This window comes from Oncorhynchus nerka, linkage group LG9a, assembly GCF_034236695.1.
Source record: "Oncorhynchus nerka isolate Pitt River linkage group LG9a, Oner_Uvic_2.0, whole genome shotgun sequence".
NCBI classification, from domain to species: Eukaryota; Metazoa; Chordata; class Actinopteri; order Salmoniformes; family Salmonidae; genus Oncorhynchus; species Oncorhynchus nerka.
Genome location: NC_088404.1, coordinates 49406122 through 49424368, shown reverse-complemented (window position 1 = coordinate 49424368; position 18247 = coordinate 49406122). Strand labels below are relative to the sequence as shown.

The 18247-nt window shown below is 43.2% G+C and overlaps 1 protein-coding gene across 1 annotated transcript; it reads left to right on the top strand.

The window, feature by feature from the left end:
• Positions 1–6813: 6813 nt before the first annotated feature.
• Positions 6814–14632, top strand: LOC115134466 (dihydrolipoyl dehydrogenase, mitochondrial-like). Its single transcript, XM_029668465.2, has 14 exons — positions 6814–6923; positions 7820–7895; positions 8047–8126; positions 8352–8420; positions 8554–8623; positions 8788–8888; positions 9735–9878; positions 9980–10081; positions 10221–10411; positions 10555–10725; positions 10876–11065; positions 12501–12638; positions 12730–12819; positions 14324–14632. Exons 1-14 carry the CDS (start codon positions 6885–6887, stop codon positions 14387–14389), a joined length of 1527 nt encoding a protein of 508 aa, XP_029524325.1. The 5' UTR covers positions 6814–6884; the 3' UTR covers positions 14390–14632.
• Positions 14633–18247: the final 3615 nt, after the last annotated feature.

Genomic DNA, 18247 nt, shown 5'->3' with positions numbered 1-18247 from the left:
GGCTCCTCAGAGCTGGCATTCAAGTTTTTTGTCGCTGTGATGCATGCAGACACACAACATACACTTGTTCTCTCTCAGACACTTGCAGACCGCTTACTAACACTGCTGATGAGCTGGTATTCAAGTTCTTTGTCGCTGTGATGCATGCAGACACACAACATACATTCATTCTCTCTCAGACACTTGCAGACCGCTTACTAACTCTGCTGATGAGATGGTTTTCAAGTTCTCTATGAGTTGTTTTGTATTTTTGCAATGTACCTTTTACCCAACTGCAAGCACATGCACATCTATACCGTATGTCCATGGTCCACATAACAGTCACATCAGAATAACTCCTGAAATGCCAACAATGTAAAGTAGTGCAGAATGCAGAATCTATGGAGTATACTGTATAGGACTGCGTTGTGTTTCACATTTTAAAAAATAGGGCACAGAAGTGTGTTAAAGGTCACTGCACTCCATTTTCCTGGTTATGAAACAGTTTGAAGCTCTAACGATCTTTATGCGATCCACCTTAGGCGGTAGGTACAAACTGAACACTCCGGCTAATTAGTGAATATTGATTGTTGATCTGTTTCTGTACCGCCACACAGAGGCCTAGTTAATTACATTGGTATGTGGGCCCTGTTCAAATATAAGATACATCTTTCATTCTTCCTCAGCACGGATGAAAGTTTATTGAGGTAATGGTTGTTCCTGCAAAATAGATTGTACTGAGTGGGTGGCGCGTGACATCAACGAGCCAAAAATGTTGCACTATAAGGAATAATAAGTAGTTCTTCATTAGATAAATTGTCCAATTCAATCCATGTGGATGTTGGCTTTTCTGAAACATTCACAGTAGATTAAATAGATGTTTGCTTGGTACTTAAAGCACAACAGAAACACCAGACATTGCTGCCAGTAAACAGTAATGCCCTGACTCCAAACTGCTTACACAGTCTTCAGAAAGCTGGTTGGCTGATCATGTTTCTTTTATACATGCTGCCTCCGAGAAGAAGTGAACGTTAGCCAGGCTAGTCCAGAAAGAAAGCGCCAGTGCAACTTCAAATAGTGCCCCAGGGTTTCCTAGCAACACTAAGTAAGCGAGATGCTGGGCTGAGACGAAAATTAACCAAGAAGTTCTGAGTTCAATGAAGTACATTGCTAGGGATTCAGAGAGCAGTTTCTTTAAGTGTAAAGTCATCATTTAACTTGTTTTTTCAATCTAAATTTAGAAGGTTCTGTTACTCTGTGGGCTCGCTAGATGTTGTTCGGAGTGCGTGTGAGTGCTCAACTGACACATTTCTATACTCCGTAAGGTGTAAAGTAATGCTGTGTTTCTGAGTGCTTGGAGTCGCATCTGTATCACTTCTGTCATTTTCACTCTCGTTCTCTCTTGTTGAATGTAATAATAACAATACAACTCACACTGCCACCATCTCTAAAAATCAAACAAAATAATGTATGCACTAATTAATACAGTGAAGCTGCATTTTTAATTGTTGTTCATCTTCAAATGTTGCCCAGTGGTGTTGTCCCAGGGTTGGGCTGGCTGCTTCCGATGGCATTCACTCATTCATTGCGCTAGGTCTGAGGAGAAGCAGCCGCAGACAACAGCTCCAATACTCTCTTTCTCAGGGTGTCTGCACTCACAATGGACTTCCTCAGCCTTCATACAAAAGAGCCCGGTGCATAAAAACGGCCAATTTCAATGGCATTCCTCCCCACAAACCACCGCTAGAATATGAGCTTTTCTCTCTTTTCTACACCCCCCCCCCCCTTTCAGTGGTCGGTAATATTTTACGATGATTTGGAATAAAATACATTTCAACACTCTAATAAAACAAACAGAAAGGTTAGATTGTGCATGGAAGTAACTTGAAATGTGGAAAACAACACCAATGCAGTAACTCCAGTGTCGTTCTAATTTCATGGAAATAATACTTTACAGTAACAAACAAGGATGCAATGATGAAATGTCAAATCAATGCCTACTCCCTCTCCTCCACAAACACACACTCACCCCCCCTGCCCTCCTAACCACCCCACCCCGTACCTCGCATGGGGAGACATTAGCTCCCCTATCACATCCTCAGTCTGGGCTGGGGGGTTTGAACCATTGTCACGCTGTACAACGGGCCCCATTGGCAAGCCGGCAGCTTACCACCCCAAGGCTGCCCGGAGACAATGGGGGGGTTTGGAAAGGGTGAAAAGGAGAGTCGCTGTACGTCACATAGACCCAGGGCCTAATCCCCTTGCCCCGTATATCTGCACAGAGCGGTTTTGCACCGCGAATCAAAAGGCACCCCCTTTTAATCAGGCCCCTTTTCTCTTTCACTTTTATTCTGTCTCAGAGAAAAGGCTTTTATAGAATAGGGCCCTTTAGTGTAAGCAAGACACAAGGCGCAGCCTTTTGCCAAATGGATGCCTCTGGAAGGCTCATTTTGCTCATGTCGTGTTGGAAGTGGACTTATTTTGGGTTTGGTAGCTGTTTTGGAGAGCACGTGAAAAGACTTGAGACGGGACATGAAAGCTGGCTCTTGAAATTCACACAATTGACTTTGAAAGCAGCCTTCTCTGTGTGTTCGGGTGTGTCTTTGAGGGTGTTGTTGGTGTTTTTTAATCTAATTTGTCTGTCCCTGCATATAAAAGAGCACAAAACAACCTCTATTTCAGATGATAAATGTACAGAATTTGCTAAATGTCTTTTAGCAACATTATTAACATTTCTTGCGATGACAGTGTTAGTTAAAATAAATATTAAAACCACTCACTTAAATAAGAACTTTGGCATTGGGTGTCATGTGTGTTGGTAAGAGCATGATGCTGTCAAGGCCAAGGTTGTTGGTTCAAGACCTGCAAGGTCAACAGGCTAACAGCACATGGTTTTTAATAATAACATTTTGGAACTAAATGCCTGCATAATTTATACTTTTGGCAAAGGGAAGTGGCAAAGGGAAGTGAAACATTTATAGTTGAGGAGGTGATTCAGTCAGATTTGACTTAGGTATTACTGCTTTTTAGACAATATTATTTGGAGAAAACGGCAGTATATTGGTTGTCTATGTTCGCTACATACTTCAGTATGAGACTGCATCATTGAAGTTGTTTGTGTGACGTCAAAATGACGGGTGTAGGACAAAACAAAGTCATCAGCGATTGGATCGTCTCTAACCAATCAGAGTATTAAAGCCAATGACGATTTTTCAAAACGCCACTTTATCGAAGTGCGTTCTGGCTCTGGCTCAATCCGTTAGTTTCTGGGACCAATCAGAACGGTTAGAATGTGTTTGCGTTCTAGAAATCGTTGAGGAGGGACTCAAATCCAGAGGAAACATTAGAGAAGAAAAGTTTGTGGCTGTTGCATTTGGCGCAATGAGCTTGGGTAGCCAATATACTGCCAAAACTCTACACCATTCATAGGCCTATGGACCCAAAGCTCTCAGCCTCCATAATATTTACAAGGATAATATGAAACGGACATTTGTGTAAGTAGGAGTCACAAAAAATATTAAAAATGGTTGAAAACCCTTTCCTCCAACTCTCCTTGGGGTCCATGAATTGAATTATAAGAAAATGTTTTTCCTCATCATGTCAAGAGAAATGTACACCAGTTTAAGAAATTGTACATCTATGCATTCAAGTAGTGCCCTCTAGTGTTCACTTTGTAGCAAAATACAACTTGAGGCCAATCAAGGACACGTTACCCAGGCCAACACATACTGTATCACTGTGGCAATGTTCAAAACCACCTAAAGATCAAGAATACATACGTATCTATAACCCTAGTACATTATCATACAGCATTTTGGCCTAAACATTATAATCAATGGAAAACTCAATTAGGTTAAAAATCTTGTTTTACAAAGATGGTGTCTGGTATGGAAGCGAATGGCAGCATCAAAATGAGTAGCATGCATCCTAACCATCAATTAGATATTTTCACCTAAAAATAATGAGGTATTCTGACAGTGGCACAGAGTGTAACTGGATCCATGGCAACAGAATCTCAGAACCACTGTCAACCCACATAGAACCTACACACACACACACTACGGGGTCCATCATGCCACCCATTAAAACAGGTTCAGTGGAGTTCAGCTGAGTTTGGCGAGTACTCGTGCTGCGCCCCATTCAGGCCGAGTCAGTACCCCCCTAGATGGACCCTTTTCTCTGGACACACAATTGGGGAGTTCAGGCAGAAACAGAGCAGCTCGCAGCAGCAGTCACCATTCAAACCGGTGAGCTGATGTCAAACGGTGTGTGATGTCAGACGGACATGGGCCAATGCTGAGTGGTTTGGACACCTGGGGGAATTCAAAAGGCAGCTCTTTTTTGTGCTGTCACTTTTCAGACTTGCCTCTTCAGCAGTCAATCACAATACCCGGCTTGTTGTTTTTACAAAGGGATCTTTTGGGTTAGTGCTTGAGAAGTCTGTACAAATAAATACACACAGAGCTCTACAAAGAATATCTGAAGATCAGTGCCTCTCTTTGTAGGGCTTGCCAGCTCAGAGCTCAGGGAAAAGGTCCTTTGTATTATTATGAGAAGGAAAGACTCCTCCCAGCACTTCTATGTAATATCTAATGAACAAATCAATGACAAGTCATTTGGAATCTCATATGCTCATCATTTGTGTTCATGAATTAATTGAACATTCAAACTCAGCAATAATGGATAAGAGAGCGCAATCAATTTGACTATTCTCCAGATTCACAAACCCTTTCTTTCCACCCTCTCTCTCGACCCACACACACATATACACACGAACACACACACTCTCTCTCCCGACACGTTCTGCCAAATCAAATGAAAGCGGGTCGAGCATAACACGTCAACCCTGTTACGCATAGATAGACAGGCTAGAAATATTTGAACAAGTTTTTTGTGAAGCTTGCATTCAATTGCCACTCCCTGTTGCACACAAGCTTCCATTCTCCCTGTCACAATGGGATTTATGGGAGATTTAATAAGAATTCTTCAACCCAGTTACTTTATTTGGAACCTAATATGTTTTTTAAACCTTTTGAGATGGGAAAACATGTATTTTATGCTTGTGTGTGTGTGAAGTCAATGCAAATAATTTATCATCTGCATAATATTCTCTCCGGTGCAAATAGTCTGTAAGGTGCAGATCTGTGCAGGGAGACTGCTAGGTTTAGCTTTTCAGCAGTCTGATGGCCTGGTGGTAGAAGCTGTCTCTGAGCCTGTTGTTCCAAGAGCCGATACTCCGATACCGCTTGACAGATGGTAACAGAGTGAACAGTCCGTGGCTCGGGTGACTGGAGTCCTTGACAATCTTTCGGGCCTTCCTCAGACGCCGCCTGGTGTAGATATCCTGGAGGGCAGGGAGTGATGTATTGGGCCGTCCGCACCACCACCCTCTGTCGGGCCTTCTGGTTGCGAGACAAATGGTCCCCCAAAGGGTTGGTGCACTGGCCACCCGAGCAGTGTACAAAACACATGCATAAGTATTACAAATGTGACTTGACTTTAGGATTAATTAGACAGGACTAGGATCTCTCTCTCTCTCTCACACACACACACACATTACTTAAGCATGAGATTGTTTCATGAAGCATCTCATTGTAACATTGTGGAAATAATGATAGCAAAACAAGATATTTTGTCTAACATACTATCTATCAATATATTGTGTGAGGTAAAAACTCAGCAAAAGGTGTCACATTGAGACTGATGTCAAATCAAAATCAAATCAACATTTTATTGGTCGCACACATATTTAGCAGATGTTATTGTGAGTGAAGCTAAATGCTTGTGTTCCTAGCTCCAACATTGCAGTAGTATCGAAATCAATTCACAACAATACACACAAATCTAAAAGTAAAAGAATGGAATGAAGAACTATATAAATATTAGATTGAGCAATCTCGGAGTGGCATTGACTAAAATACAGTAGAATAGAATACAGTATATACATATGTAAACATTATTAAAGTGACTAGTATTCCATTATTGAAGTGGCCAGTGATTCCATGTTTATGTATATAGGGCAGCAGCCTCTAAGGTGCTGGGTTACGTAACAGGGTGGAAACCCGCTAGTGATGGCTATTTAAACAGTCTGATGGTCTTAAGATAAACAGCTTCTATCAGTCACTTGGTCCCAGTTTTGATGCACCTCTACTGACCTCGCCTTCTGGATGGTACGCGGGGTGAACAGGCAGTGGCTCGGGTGGTTGATGTCCTTGATTATCTTTTTGGGCAGACCACACCACCCTCTGGAGAGCCCTGCGGTTGCGGGCGGTGCAGTTGCCGCACCATGTTCTCAATTGTGCATCTGTAAAAGTTTGTGAGTTTTTTCCCCCAGCTTCTCCACTGGTTCGGCTGTTGCGCCTTCTTCACCACACGGTCTGTGTGGGTGGACCATTTCAGATCGTCAGTGATGTGTACACCGAGGAACTGGAAGATTTCCACATTCTCCACTGCGGTAACATCGATGTGGATAGGGGCGTGCTACCTCTGCTGTTTCCCGAAGTCCACGATCAGCTACTTTGTTTTGTTGACGTTGAGTGAGAGGTTATTTTCCTGGCACCACTCCGCCAGGTCCCTCACCTCCTCCCTGTAGGCTGTCTCGTCGTTGTTGGTAATCAGGCCTACTACTGTTGTGTCGTCTGCAAACTTGATGATTGAGTGGCCACGCAGTCATGGGTTAAATTAATGTTATAGACGCAAATAACTTTATTTTAATTTTATTGATTTCTAGAACACCTGTTTTGATCAGATTAAATGTAGTATGACACCAAAGATTTTTTACATCATAGGGAGGCGACAGACAGTATTTGTGTTCCTTGGATTGTTACTGCGCAAGCGCAATTTCGTGAGTCCTTGGATGATACGTCTGCTGTAGGTTACGCAGCCTGTAAAGGGACACATACAAAATGCAGAGCTGGAATCAAGTATATCGCACTCTGGCAACAGTAAGGAAAAACAATTCTACGTCAATTAGTTGTTCAAGTTGTCTGTAACAAATATGAGTTAATGCGACATACGTTGGAGAGTTATCTCTGCTGTTTTTCAACGTGATTTATGAATTACAGGCCTTGCTAGCCACCTAGAGTAGCTATGCTCGTAAAACTCTCCAGTTATATACTGGTAACTAGCTAGCTAGCCTAGCGTTAGCGAGTACACAGTTCGCTAGTTAACTAATGTTAGTTGGCTCTTCCTATATTATATGCCCTCCCAAGCTAGCCTTGCTTGGTGCGTGTCTTGTACGTACATTGGCGAACGTTAATATCATTACAAAATAATCCATCTCAAAGTAAACTAAATTAGCTAGCTAGTTAACTACCACAGTCAACAAGCATCCTCTTGCGAATGACGAAAATGACAGGCTGACAAGCACGCGAGCCTGTTTGTGGACTGCTACCAATGTTACATCATTGACTGTCAAACTCCATGCACTCAACTTTGCTTTGTAAAGCTATTTGATTAATCATATAACTGTTGTTAGCCAACAATATATGTAAGTAAGATAACTATTTATTATTTTATTTTCACCAGTACTTGACAACTAACAGTAGTTAACAAATGTAGCTAGTATTGTAACTAGTTCATCCTTCTACGGCCTTATAATCATCGCATACACTCACTCACTGTAATACTTGCAATCCTGTTCAGATTGCATTGGCCTTTACAGGATTTTTGTCTTGCATTCTAGAGTGCGGAATAAAAAAAACTAAACATTAACTGACTTCTTGACATGGATGACAACTACAACAGCATCACAGCAGAACCATATACAACACAAGCTAACATTAAAGTCCAAATCTGTCTGCTCACTGTCCCAATTTGTGTCCTCTCCTAACACATACAGCGGAGCCACCAACTCCCGAATCGGCTCCAGGGTGCAACTGTTCTCTCCGTCCGAACATACGCTGACAAAGCACAGAGTAAGTCAACGTTTCACTCCAACGTCCAATTAGCTAATCCGAGGTGCTGCTCTTATCCAACTGAATCCCAACATCTACACAAGGTGAATACAACATGTTCCTCTACAACTTGTTGCCTCTTCTGATAAACATGTTCTTTGCACTCCTACAGTTGATGCTGACGTCACAGTGGTGGGATCTGGTCCTGGTGGATATGTTGCTGCAATCAAAGCAGCGCAGCTTGGTTTCAAGGTAAAAAATTAGGCCTCAGCGTATATACCTTCCGCAGCAATCGAATGTTCGCTCCCGTCCGCACAGGGCTCTGCACACCTTCCTGGAAAAGTGTGATTCGGCGTTTGTGCAGAGGTGCCGTCGGGCGGACGTTTTGATATAGCATCTTTTTGTTCAAGCGAAGCCTTTATTAGTAGTGATGCCCATCTTGTCGTCATTGTTCACCAACTTTGTTTTCTACTACAGACGGTGTGTGTGGAAAAGAATCCCACCCTAGGCGGGACTTGTTTGAATGTCGGCTGTATCCCCTCAAAGGTAAACATTGGGAATGAGGGGGGTTCATAGATCTTTTACTAGGTCTTGTTGCGCAACACTGTGGCTGTGCAACTTCCTCTTTGCGAGTTGTTGAATAATGTAACATGTCTGTCTCCCTTGTCACTTTGTATAGGCCCTGCTGAACAACTCATATCTGTACCACCAGGCCCATGGCAAAGACTTCGAAAGCAGGGGCATTGAAAGTAAGAGTCCACATCAGCTAGAGCATTGGTCACCAGCAGCCTGGTCCTAGAGAGCTGAAGGGTGTGGACAGGCTTTCACTCCAGTCAAGTCTTTGGGGATGCCAGCAACAAACATTTACTTGAGACTCTTGCTCTCTCTCTGTCTCGCTCTCTCTCTGTGCCAGTCTCAGGGATTACATTGAACCTGGAGAAGATGATGTCACAGAAGAGCGGTGCGGTCAAAGCACTGACAGGAGGCATTGCACATTTATTCAAACAGAACAAGGTGAGGTCTCAACTTTATAGTTCCTCCCTACGTTGGAAGAGCGATGCCTAGTTCACTCTAGCCTCTGCCAGGCTTTCATCTCACTCACCTTCTATATATAATCCTGTGGAAGTTCTTGTCAGAAAGAGGCTAAAAGAAGGTGGAGGGTATCCAAGCCGTTTCCCATCAATTGGAATCGGCACGTTCAGAGGCAGAGATTCTAAACCGAAAGCTAATCATTTTCAATGGTGCCCATGTGGGGTAGTCTCATTACAACCAAAAAATAAATAGCCATCAAAAAATATATATAGCATGCTAGCACTGTAAATGAGCTACATTCGGGATATTTTGCGCTTCTGAAGAGGGATGGAAGGGGTGGTTGTTTTTGAAAAATCGTGTCTTCTCACAGCCAATCAGTGCTCCACTCTCACCTATTTTTACAATATGAATTTCCCCAGGCTCTGGAGAACAATGTGAGCGAGGCCTGGAGCCGAGCGGAGGCCAAGTTCACTCAAATTACACATTTGGCTCACTTTATGGATAAATGGCAACATCTAGGCAACTAATCAAGACAGCATCTGGAAATATGGGTTAGTTAGTGAGATTTCACCTCAGGAGGATTATAAGCTTGAAACATCAGCAGCCTGTTTTGACAATCTTCTTTAAATGGAGGTGGCCATCTATGGACATTACTTTGTCAATGGACTTGGGTATTTTTCCTGTACTCCCTTGTAATTTGAATCCATCACTAAGTTTGATACCAATGCAAGCTGTTTTGATGCTTCCCCTTGGGTTCTTTGTTCCAGAGTTTGTTATGAACTTGACCCTGTCTTTAATTGATGATGTAATGTGGCGGTTTCCCCTCAGGTGACGCACGTGAACGGCTATGGGAGGATTACAGGCAAGAACCAGGTGACGGCCACGGCCGAGGACGGTAGTGAGCAGGTCATCAACAGCAATAATATCCTCATAGCCACCGGCTCCGAGGTCACACCCTTCCCCGGGATTGAGGCACGTTGATGTACTACAGTACTAGTTTGTAGCAGATGACCAGCTGTTAGTTGACACGTGTCAAAGCTGAGGCCTAACTCTCCTAACCCCTGTGCTGTCAGGTTGATGAGGACACCGTGGTGTCCTCCACGGGAGCCCTGGATCTGAAGAAGGTTCCTGAGCAGCTCATCGTCATCGGCGCCGGAGTCATCGGGGTGGAGCTGGTGAGGGACGACACGCGCGCACACACATACACACAATTTACAGCATGGTCTGTAAGAGTAAGTGGCGGTATGAGGATTCCAACTCTTGGGGGACACCTAAGGTCCAGTCTAATATCCTGTTTGGCTTCTCGTTCTTCAGGGGTCAGTGTGGCAGCGTCTGGGCTCCAATGTGACAGCGGTGGAGTTCCTGGGCCACGTGGGCGGCATGGGCATCGACATGGAGATCTCCAAGAACTTCCAGCGCATCCTGCAGAAGCAGGGTATTAAGTTCAAGCTGGGCACTAAGGTCATGGGTGCAATCAAGAGGCCCGACGGCAAGATCGATGTGGCGTGAGTTCCATCCCCCGGTGGTGTATGTGTGTATTTAGGGTGGATCTAGCTGTGAATGGACAAAATCACTAAGATGAATGTCTATAGTTAAAAGTCAGTAGGTATGACCTAGCACAAACGTAACTGTGTGTTCTTGCCTCCAGTGTGGAGGCGGCTGCCGGCGGGAAGAACGAGACTCTGACGTGTGACGTGCTGCTGGTGTGTATCGGCAGACGGCCCTTCACCAGGAACCTGGGCCTGGAGAACGTGGGCCTGGAGCTGGACAACAGGGGACGCATACCGGTCAACAACCGCTTCCAGACTAAAGTACCCAGGTAGACCTAAACTACCACACCCCTCTGTTATATTCAACACCTGCTTTTTCAATGCACACCTATATTCCAACCACCTCTCACCAAGGTCTCTTTCAAAAGGCACTAAATGTGATACCGCAATCTTTCCTCCCCATTTATCTCCCTCTGTAGTATCTATGCCATTGGTGATGTGATTGCCGGGCCCATGCTGGCACACAAGGCGGAGGACGAGGGCATCATCTGCGTGGAGGGCATGGCTGGGGGCGGCGTGCACATCGACTACAACTGTGTCCCCTCTGTTGTCTACACACACCCCGAGGTGGCATGGGTGGGGAAGACGGAGGAGCAGCTCAAAGAGGAGGTGATACACACATCTCCCCAAACAAACACCCATAGTTTTGACCAAATGAAGTAGCGGACATGGCTTTTATATATAATATAATCACTGGATCAATGCTTTTGTTTGGATATCAGCTGCCAAAATGTTGATTTGTGATTTAAAAATAGACTGAACAAAAATATAAAACGCTACATGTAAAGTGTTGGTTTCATTGAGCTGAAATTAAAGATCCCAGAAATATTCCATATGCACAAAATCTTATTTCTCTCAAATGTTGTGCACAAATTAGTTTACATCCCTGTTGGTGAGAATTTCTCCTTTGCCAAGATAACCCATCTCCCTGGCAGGTGTGGCATATCACAAAGCTGATTAAACAGCATGACCATTACATAGGTGCATCTTGTGCTGGGGACAATAAAGGGCCACTTTAAAATGTGCAGTTTTATCACACAACATGATGCCAAAGATATCTCAAGTTTTGAGGGATCGTGCAATTGGCATGCTAACTGCAGGAATGTCCACCAGAGCTGTTGCCAGACTTGAATATTAATTTCTCTACCATAACCTGCCTCCCAACTTTGTTTTCGAGAATTTGGCAATACGTTCAACCGGCCTCACAACCGCAGACCACATGTATGTCTGGGTGAGCGGTTTGCTGATGTCAGCGTTGTGAACAGATTGCCCCATGATGGGGTTATGGTATGGACAGGCATAACCTACGGCCAGCGAAAACAATTGCATTTTATTGATGGCAATTTGAATGCAGAGATACTGTACCATGATGAGATCTTGAGGCCCATTGTTGAGACATTCATTTGCCGTCATCACCTCATGTTTCAACCTGATAATGCGTGGCCCGATGTCGCAAGGACTTGTACACAATTCCTGGAAGCTGACAATGTCCCAGTTCTTACTTGGCCTGCATACCCACCAGACATGCCACCCATTGAGCATGTTTGGGCTGTTCTGGGTATGACAGCATGCTCCAGTTCCTGCCAATATCCAGCAACTTCGCACAGCCAATGACGAGGAGTGGGACAACAGGCAACAATCAACAGCCTGGTCAATTCTATGTGAAGGAGATGTCACGCTGTATGAGGCAAATGGTGATCACACCAAATACTTACTGGTTTTCTGATCCACACGCCTACTTTTTTTTTAATGGTATGTAACCAACAGATGCATATCTTTATTCACAGTCATGTGAAATACATTGACTAGGGCCTAATGAATTTATTTAAATTGACTCATGTCCTTCTATGAACTGTAACTTGTTTCGTTTTATATTTTTGTTCAGTATTATATTGAAATCCCTGCAGGTATAAGAGTTAGCCACAAGGTGGCAATACTCTCCCCAAATGGTTGACTTTCCAAAGGAGCCAAAGTATCACACATATACTATCAACACAGAAGAGTGACCATAAAGCATAACAGTAACCTCAACTCTACTTCACAGGGAATCCCATACAAGGTGGGCAAGTTCCCATTTGCCGCCAACAGTCGAGCCAAGACCAACGCAGACACTGATGGCCTGGTGAAGATCCTCGGCCACAAGGAGACAGACCGGATATTGGGCGCTCACATCCTGGGCTGTGTGAGTCATGCTACCTCTGTGCTCCTTAGCAGATGAAAATGTGGGCTATAGCGTATGAAGTTGTATGCTAACTATGGTGACCCTTGTCTAGGGGGCTGGAGAGATTATCAACGAGGCGACGCTCGCCATGGAGTACGGCGCGTCCTGCGAGGATGTCGCCAGAGTTTGCCACGCCCATCCCGTGAGTTTAACACACACACACACACACGAAAGGGGCATGATCAAATACTCATACATACATTTATTTATTTTATTTATCTGTTATTTTATCAGGTAAGTTGACTGAGAACACGTTTTAATTTGCAGCAACGACCTGGGGAATAGCTACAGGGGAGAGGAGGGGGGGTGAATGAGCCAATTGTAAACTGGGGATTATTAGGTGACCGTGATGGTTTGAGGGCCAGATTGGGAATTTAGCCAGGACACCGGGGTTAACACCCCTACTCTTACATGCATACAACATGTCATGTTGTAGAACAATGCAAGTTCAACAATGCCATTGATATGGGAGATACTTTTTTGTAAAACAATCACTGGGCGAGCCATCATACCCATCGTAGAACAGGGGTTGGCTGGTCAGTCAAATTGATATTTAAGATACTATTAACATGGACCATCAAGCTATTTGATTATCTATTTTAGGACACTTGGGGGTAGGCCTAATAGGGGAAAAAATGTGATGACTCTTTAGAATCTGACCTTAATGCCATGATCTCAATAAGTTATAGCACAAGAGATGGCAAATCAGGTAATGGCAAATTTCAGTCTGAAGGAAGTATGCTTTGGAGTGATTGAAATGCCTCAGGAAGGTATTGGGATGTTCAGGAAAACATCAGGGATGAATAAACAATCTTTTTATTTATTTTATTTTATTTCACCTTTATTTAACCAGGTAGGCTAGTTGAGAACAAGTTCTCATTTGCGACCTGGCCAGGATAAAGCGTAGCAATTCGACACATACAACAACACAGAGTTACGCATGGAATAAACAAAACATACAGTCAATAATACAGTAGAACAAAAGAAAACAAAACGTCTATATACAGTGAGTGCAAATGAGGTAAGTTCAGGAAATAAATAGGCCATGGTGGCGAAGTAATTACAATATAGCAATTAAACACTGGAATGGTAGATCGGCAGAAGATGAATGTGCAGGTAGAGATACTGGGGTGCAAAATAAATAAATACCAGTATGGGGATGAGGTAGGTAGATGGATGAGCTGTTTACAGATCTTATGTATGTTTGATTGGTGAATCAATTCTGTTCTCAGTTATTCTGTGCAGATTCATCTCTCATTTCTAACCAATCCTGCGCAGCTTGTGTCATAGGTGAAAACATGCACATGTTCCAGTCTTAGCTTTTAGGGCTGGGGTCATAGTCTGTAATAGATTCAACCGTTCAAAATCTGGAAGTAAATTTGTGGGAAGAAAACGATTTGCCAGGATCGCTAGAAACGTTTGTCCCAGCCGCTAGTAAGGTTATGCACGTAACCACGGTTCTGAAGTGCCGCATTCAACTGACTGAGGAAGACGACACATTCTTTCATATTATTACTGCGAGCAGCACAATAACTAATATAGGGCCTAGCCACAATGTCATTCAAATGCACACACATCCACATTTGTGGAACCACACCACCAACCTGTCAATCTAACCTCTTCTTCCATCCATCCCTCTCTTCCAGACTGTGTCCGAGGCCTTCAGAGAAGCAAACCTCGCAGCCTCCTTCGGGAAAGCTATCAACTTTTAACTGCCCCTCTTCGCTCACACAGCTGTGTACATAACCGTTCTGTCCACGACGTCCCCAAACCAGAAATCTGTCCACAAGCAACGCACACACTCTAGGAGGGGGACACGGAATGTACCGTGACCCCTCAACTCCAATTAAGGGACTCCTCTGTATACATACATAGAAAACAAAGACACACCGTGTATCACATTAAGTATGTAATTTAAATGTTGTCAATAAAGGGGTTTGGGTGGTAAAAACGGACTGGAGATCAAGTCTTTTTGACTTTCTACATTGGTGTCTTGGGTGTTGCACTCAAGGTTTGCTGCTATATCAAATAGCTAACTATATATGTATATATATATATATATATATGTGTATCTAGCATTTTTCAAACAACACTTTCTTATTAGTACAGTGCTCAGAGATGTATTCATAGGTTGGTATTGGGTGGAATACTGCTGTTTTTAACAATAAGAGATGAGTCATGACTGAATATTTTTAAAGACTGAGGCAAAACTACTTTTCAATCGGAGTAAAGAGAATGGAAAGTCCAAAGCAGCAACTCGCTTGTATGAATTTCAATACTTAATCAAATATGGCTGTATTGTCTGTGTGTATACGTTCTTGCTTAACTCCGAGCTCTACAAAACCAATAAAATGTAGTAACGTTTCAAGTCTAGTGGTGTGTGATGCATTGAAGTGGTCTTCAGTGCAATGTGTGGAACAGCAGAGGGACCTATACCAACTACTTCAGTAAGATGTGACTTCCTCTCCATCTTCATGCATTTGGAGTCACTGTAAGCCAGGTGACAGCAGTAGTGGTAGTCTGCTAAAGGGTTTTCCTAGACACAGATCAAGCCTTCTGGACTTAATAGCATGCTCAATCACTGAAATGGTCAAGTCCAGAAGTATACTACAAAGGATCAATGATTTAGCCAGATAACTCTCTAAAACAACCAGAAATAATTACTGCAACAGGGAGCCCCATTAAATTATTTTCACTAATTAGTATTTTGACCGATCTGATGTGACAGGTCAAAAGACCAATTTGTGGGAAAAAATATCAGGATAGGGCTGCCTATGTAAATGCAGCCGTAGCTGGCTAACTCATTGATCCTGCTAGGGGTGTAGATCCGCTTTAATGTTGCGGGTAGTTTGACGGAAGCCTCAATGCCATTATCTGCATTTCCAATTCCCCATACATTTTTTGGTAAATATATTACATTTTTAGACACTATTTTACATTGGTCTCCTCCCATTTATCTCTGAACACCATCCCGTTTTGATTTTTATTAGCCATATATTTTTCAACTGTGGTGTAATGTTTCACAAAAGTCCTGAACCTTTTTATTCTCATAGTTTCTACAGATTGTAAAGTAAAGAATGTTTAGCTAAGAGTATATTATTGATCGATTGACTATGACTTTTCAAATCACCCAGCAGTGCTATTTGCAGTGTTAGTTCCATGTAAATGTTGTAATTCTTCAGCCTTTCTGGAACCTCAGACCAAAAACAAGCTATGCATGATAAGTACCAAAACAAGTGATCTAAACTGAACAAATATATAAATGCAACATGTAAAGTGTTGGTCCCATGAGCTGAAATAAAAGATCCCAGAAATGTTCCATACGCACAAAAATGGTATAATTTTGTGTACAAATTTGTTTTCATCCATTAGTGAGTATTTCTCCTTTGCCAAGATAATCCATCCACTTGACAGGTGTGGCATATCAAGAAGCTGGTCATTACACAAGTGCACCTTGTGCTGGGGACAATAAAAGGCCACTAAAATGTGAATTTTTGTCAGGCAACACAATGCCACAGATGTTTTGAGGGAGCGTGCAATTGGAATGCTGACTGCTCAAATGTCCAACAGAGTTGTTGCCAGAGAAGGTCCTTTTGGAGAATTTAGCAGTACGTCCAACCGGCCTCACAATCGCAGACCACATGTAACCACGCCAGCCCATGACCTCCACATCTGGCATCATCTGAGACTGGCCACCCGGACAGCTGATGAAACTCAGAAGTATTTCTGTCTGTAATAAAGCCCTTTTGTAAAGGAATAACTCATTCTGATTGGCTGGGCAGGGGCTCAGCCATGGGTGGCCATCGTGAAAGCCATAGATTAGGGTCTCATGAATTTACTTCAATTGACTGATTTCTTTATATGAACTGTAACTCCTAGGGTTCTCTAAAATCTTTGAAATTGTTGCATGTTGTGTTTATATTTTTGTTCAGTAAAAACCCACACAGTACCAGTCAAAAGTTTGGACACACCTACTCATTCACAGGGTTTTCTTTATTTTGACAATTTTCTACATTGTAGAAGAAGTGAAGACATCAAAACTATGAAAAAACACACATGGAATCATGTAGTAACCCAAAAAAGTGTTCAACAAATAGATTAGATTCATCAAAGTAGCCACCCTTTGCCTATGACAGGTTTGCACACTCTTGGTATTCTCTCAACCATCTTCATGAGGTAGTCACCTGGAATGCATTTCAATTAACATGTGTGCCGTGTTAAAAGTTAATTTGTGGAATTTCCTTCTTAATGTGTTTGAGCATATATATATATTTATATAAACAAAAAAGAAACATCCTCTCACTATCAACTGTGTTTACTTAACATGTGTAAATATTTGTATGAACATAAGATTCAACAACTGAGACAAACTGAACAAGTTCCACAGACATGTGACTAACAGAAATAGAATAATGTGTCTCTGAACAAAGGGAGGGGTCAAAATCAAAAGTGACAGTCAGTATCTGGTGTGGCCACCAGCTGCATTAAGTACTGCAGTGCATCTCCTCAATGTCCAAAAGGCATGGTCACGCAGATGAGCAGGGACCCTGGGCATCTTCCTTTTGGTGTTTTTCAGAGTCAGTAGAAAGGCCTCTTTAGTGTTTTCATAACTGTGACCTTGCCTACCGTCTGTAAGATGTGTCTTAACAACCGTTCCACAGGTGCATGTTCATTAATTGTTTCTTTTTTTGCTGAGTTAATATATAACATTCTATTGGTTGGTGAGGCACCCATGCTCAGGATGAATGACAGTGGTCTTTCTGATTGCAACTCGCTCAGTAGACTGGGGATGGTGGATGGCATGGTGCTGGTACCTGGAGCGGTTACCTGTCATTGAAGCTCTGAACGAGGCAGGGCTTGGGGACCTGGAGCATTGTCTACGGAAATGCCCCTCCCCACATTGGTAACAGGTGGCTCTGTTAGGACTTGGGAGACCTGAATGTCACTCTGCCCTGGTTGGATCCCCTCCTTCCACTCTCAGAAGCTATTGGAGCTGGGTAGGGGGTTGTGTAAGGCTTTTCAGTTCCACCTACATATGTTTCACCTCTTCTAGCACAGACTCAAACTGTTCCTGGGTGACATATGTAGGGCCATTAAACTCTGTATATCGCTGGTGGTTCATTTGAGTCAGACCATGATGATATGCATTGAGCCCGGAGTTTGGCCAATGGTAGACTTGAAGTTGTGCACATGTACTAGCTGCTGTGCTTGAGCCAGGGTTCCAGGTCATGGTTCATTACCTCATATGCTACCTTTAGATGTTTAAGTCCCTTAAGGAAAGCATTGGTGGCAAGCTGATCCTAAATCACCAAGTCAACCCCAGGATAAGCAAGAGAAACTAGGTGGTTGACATCCTTCGGCAAACTCAGCAGTTTGCTGAGATTGGCGATCAAAGGGAATTATGAATGAGCCCCAGTCCACCTTCCCCTTGAAAGTGGCCCTTGTTGCTCATGGGGGTGCTGTGCATGAGCCTGCATCCCTCCTCTCTGTGCCACTCCCCTACCTGCTGACTGGCCACAGTAGAGATGGATATGGGCCTGAACTGTGGGCATACTGGTCAATGACATATA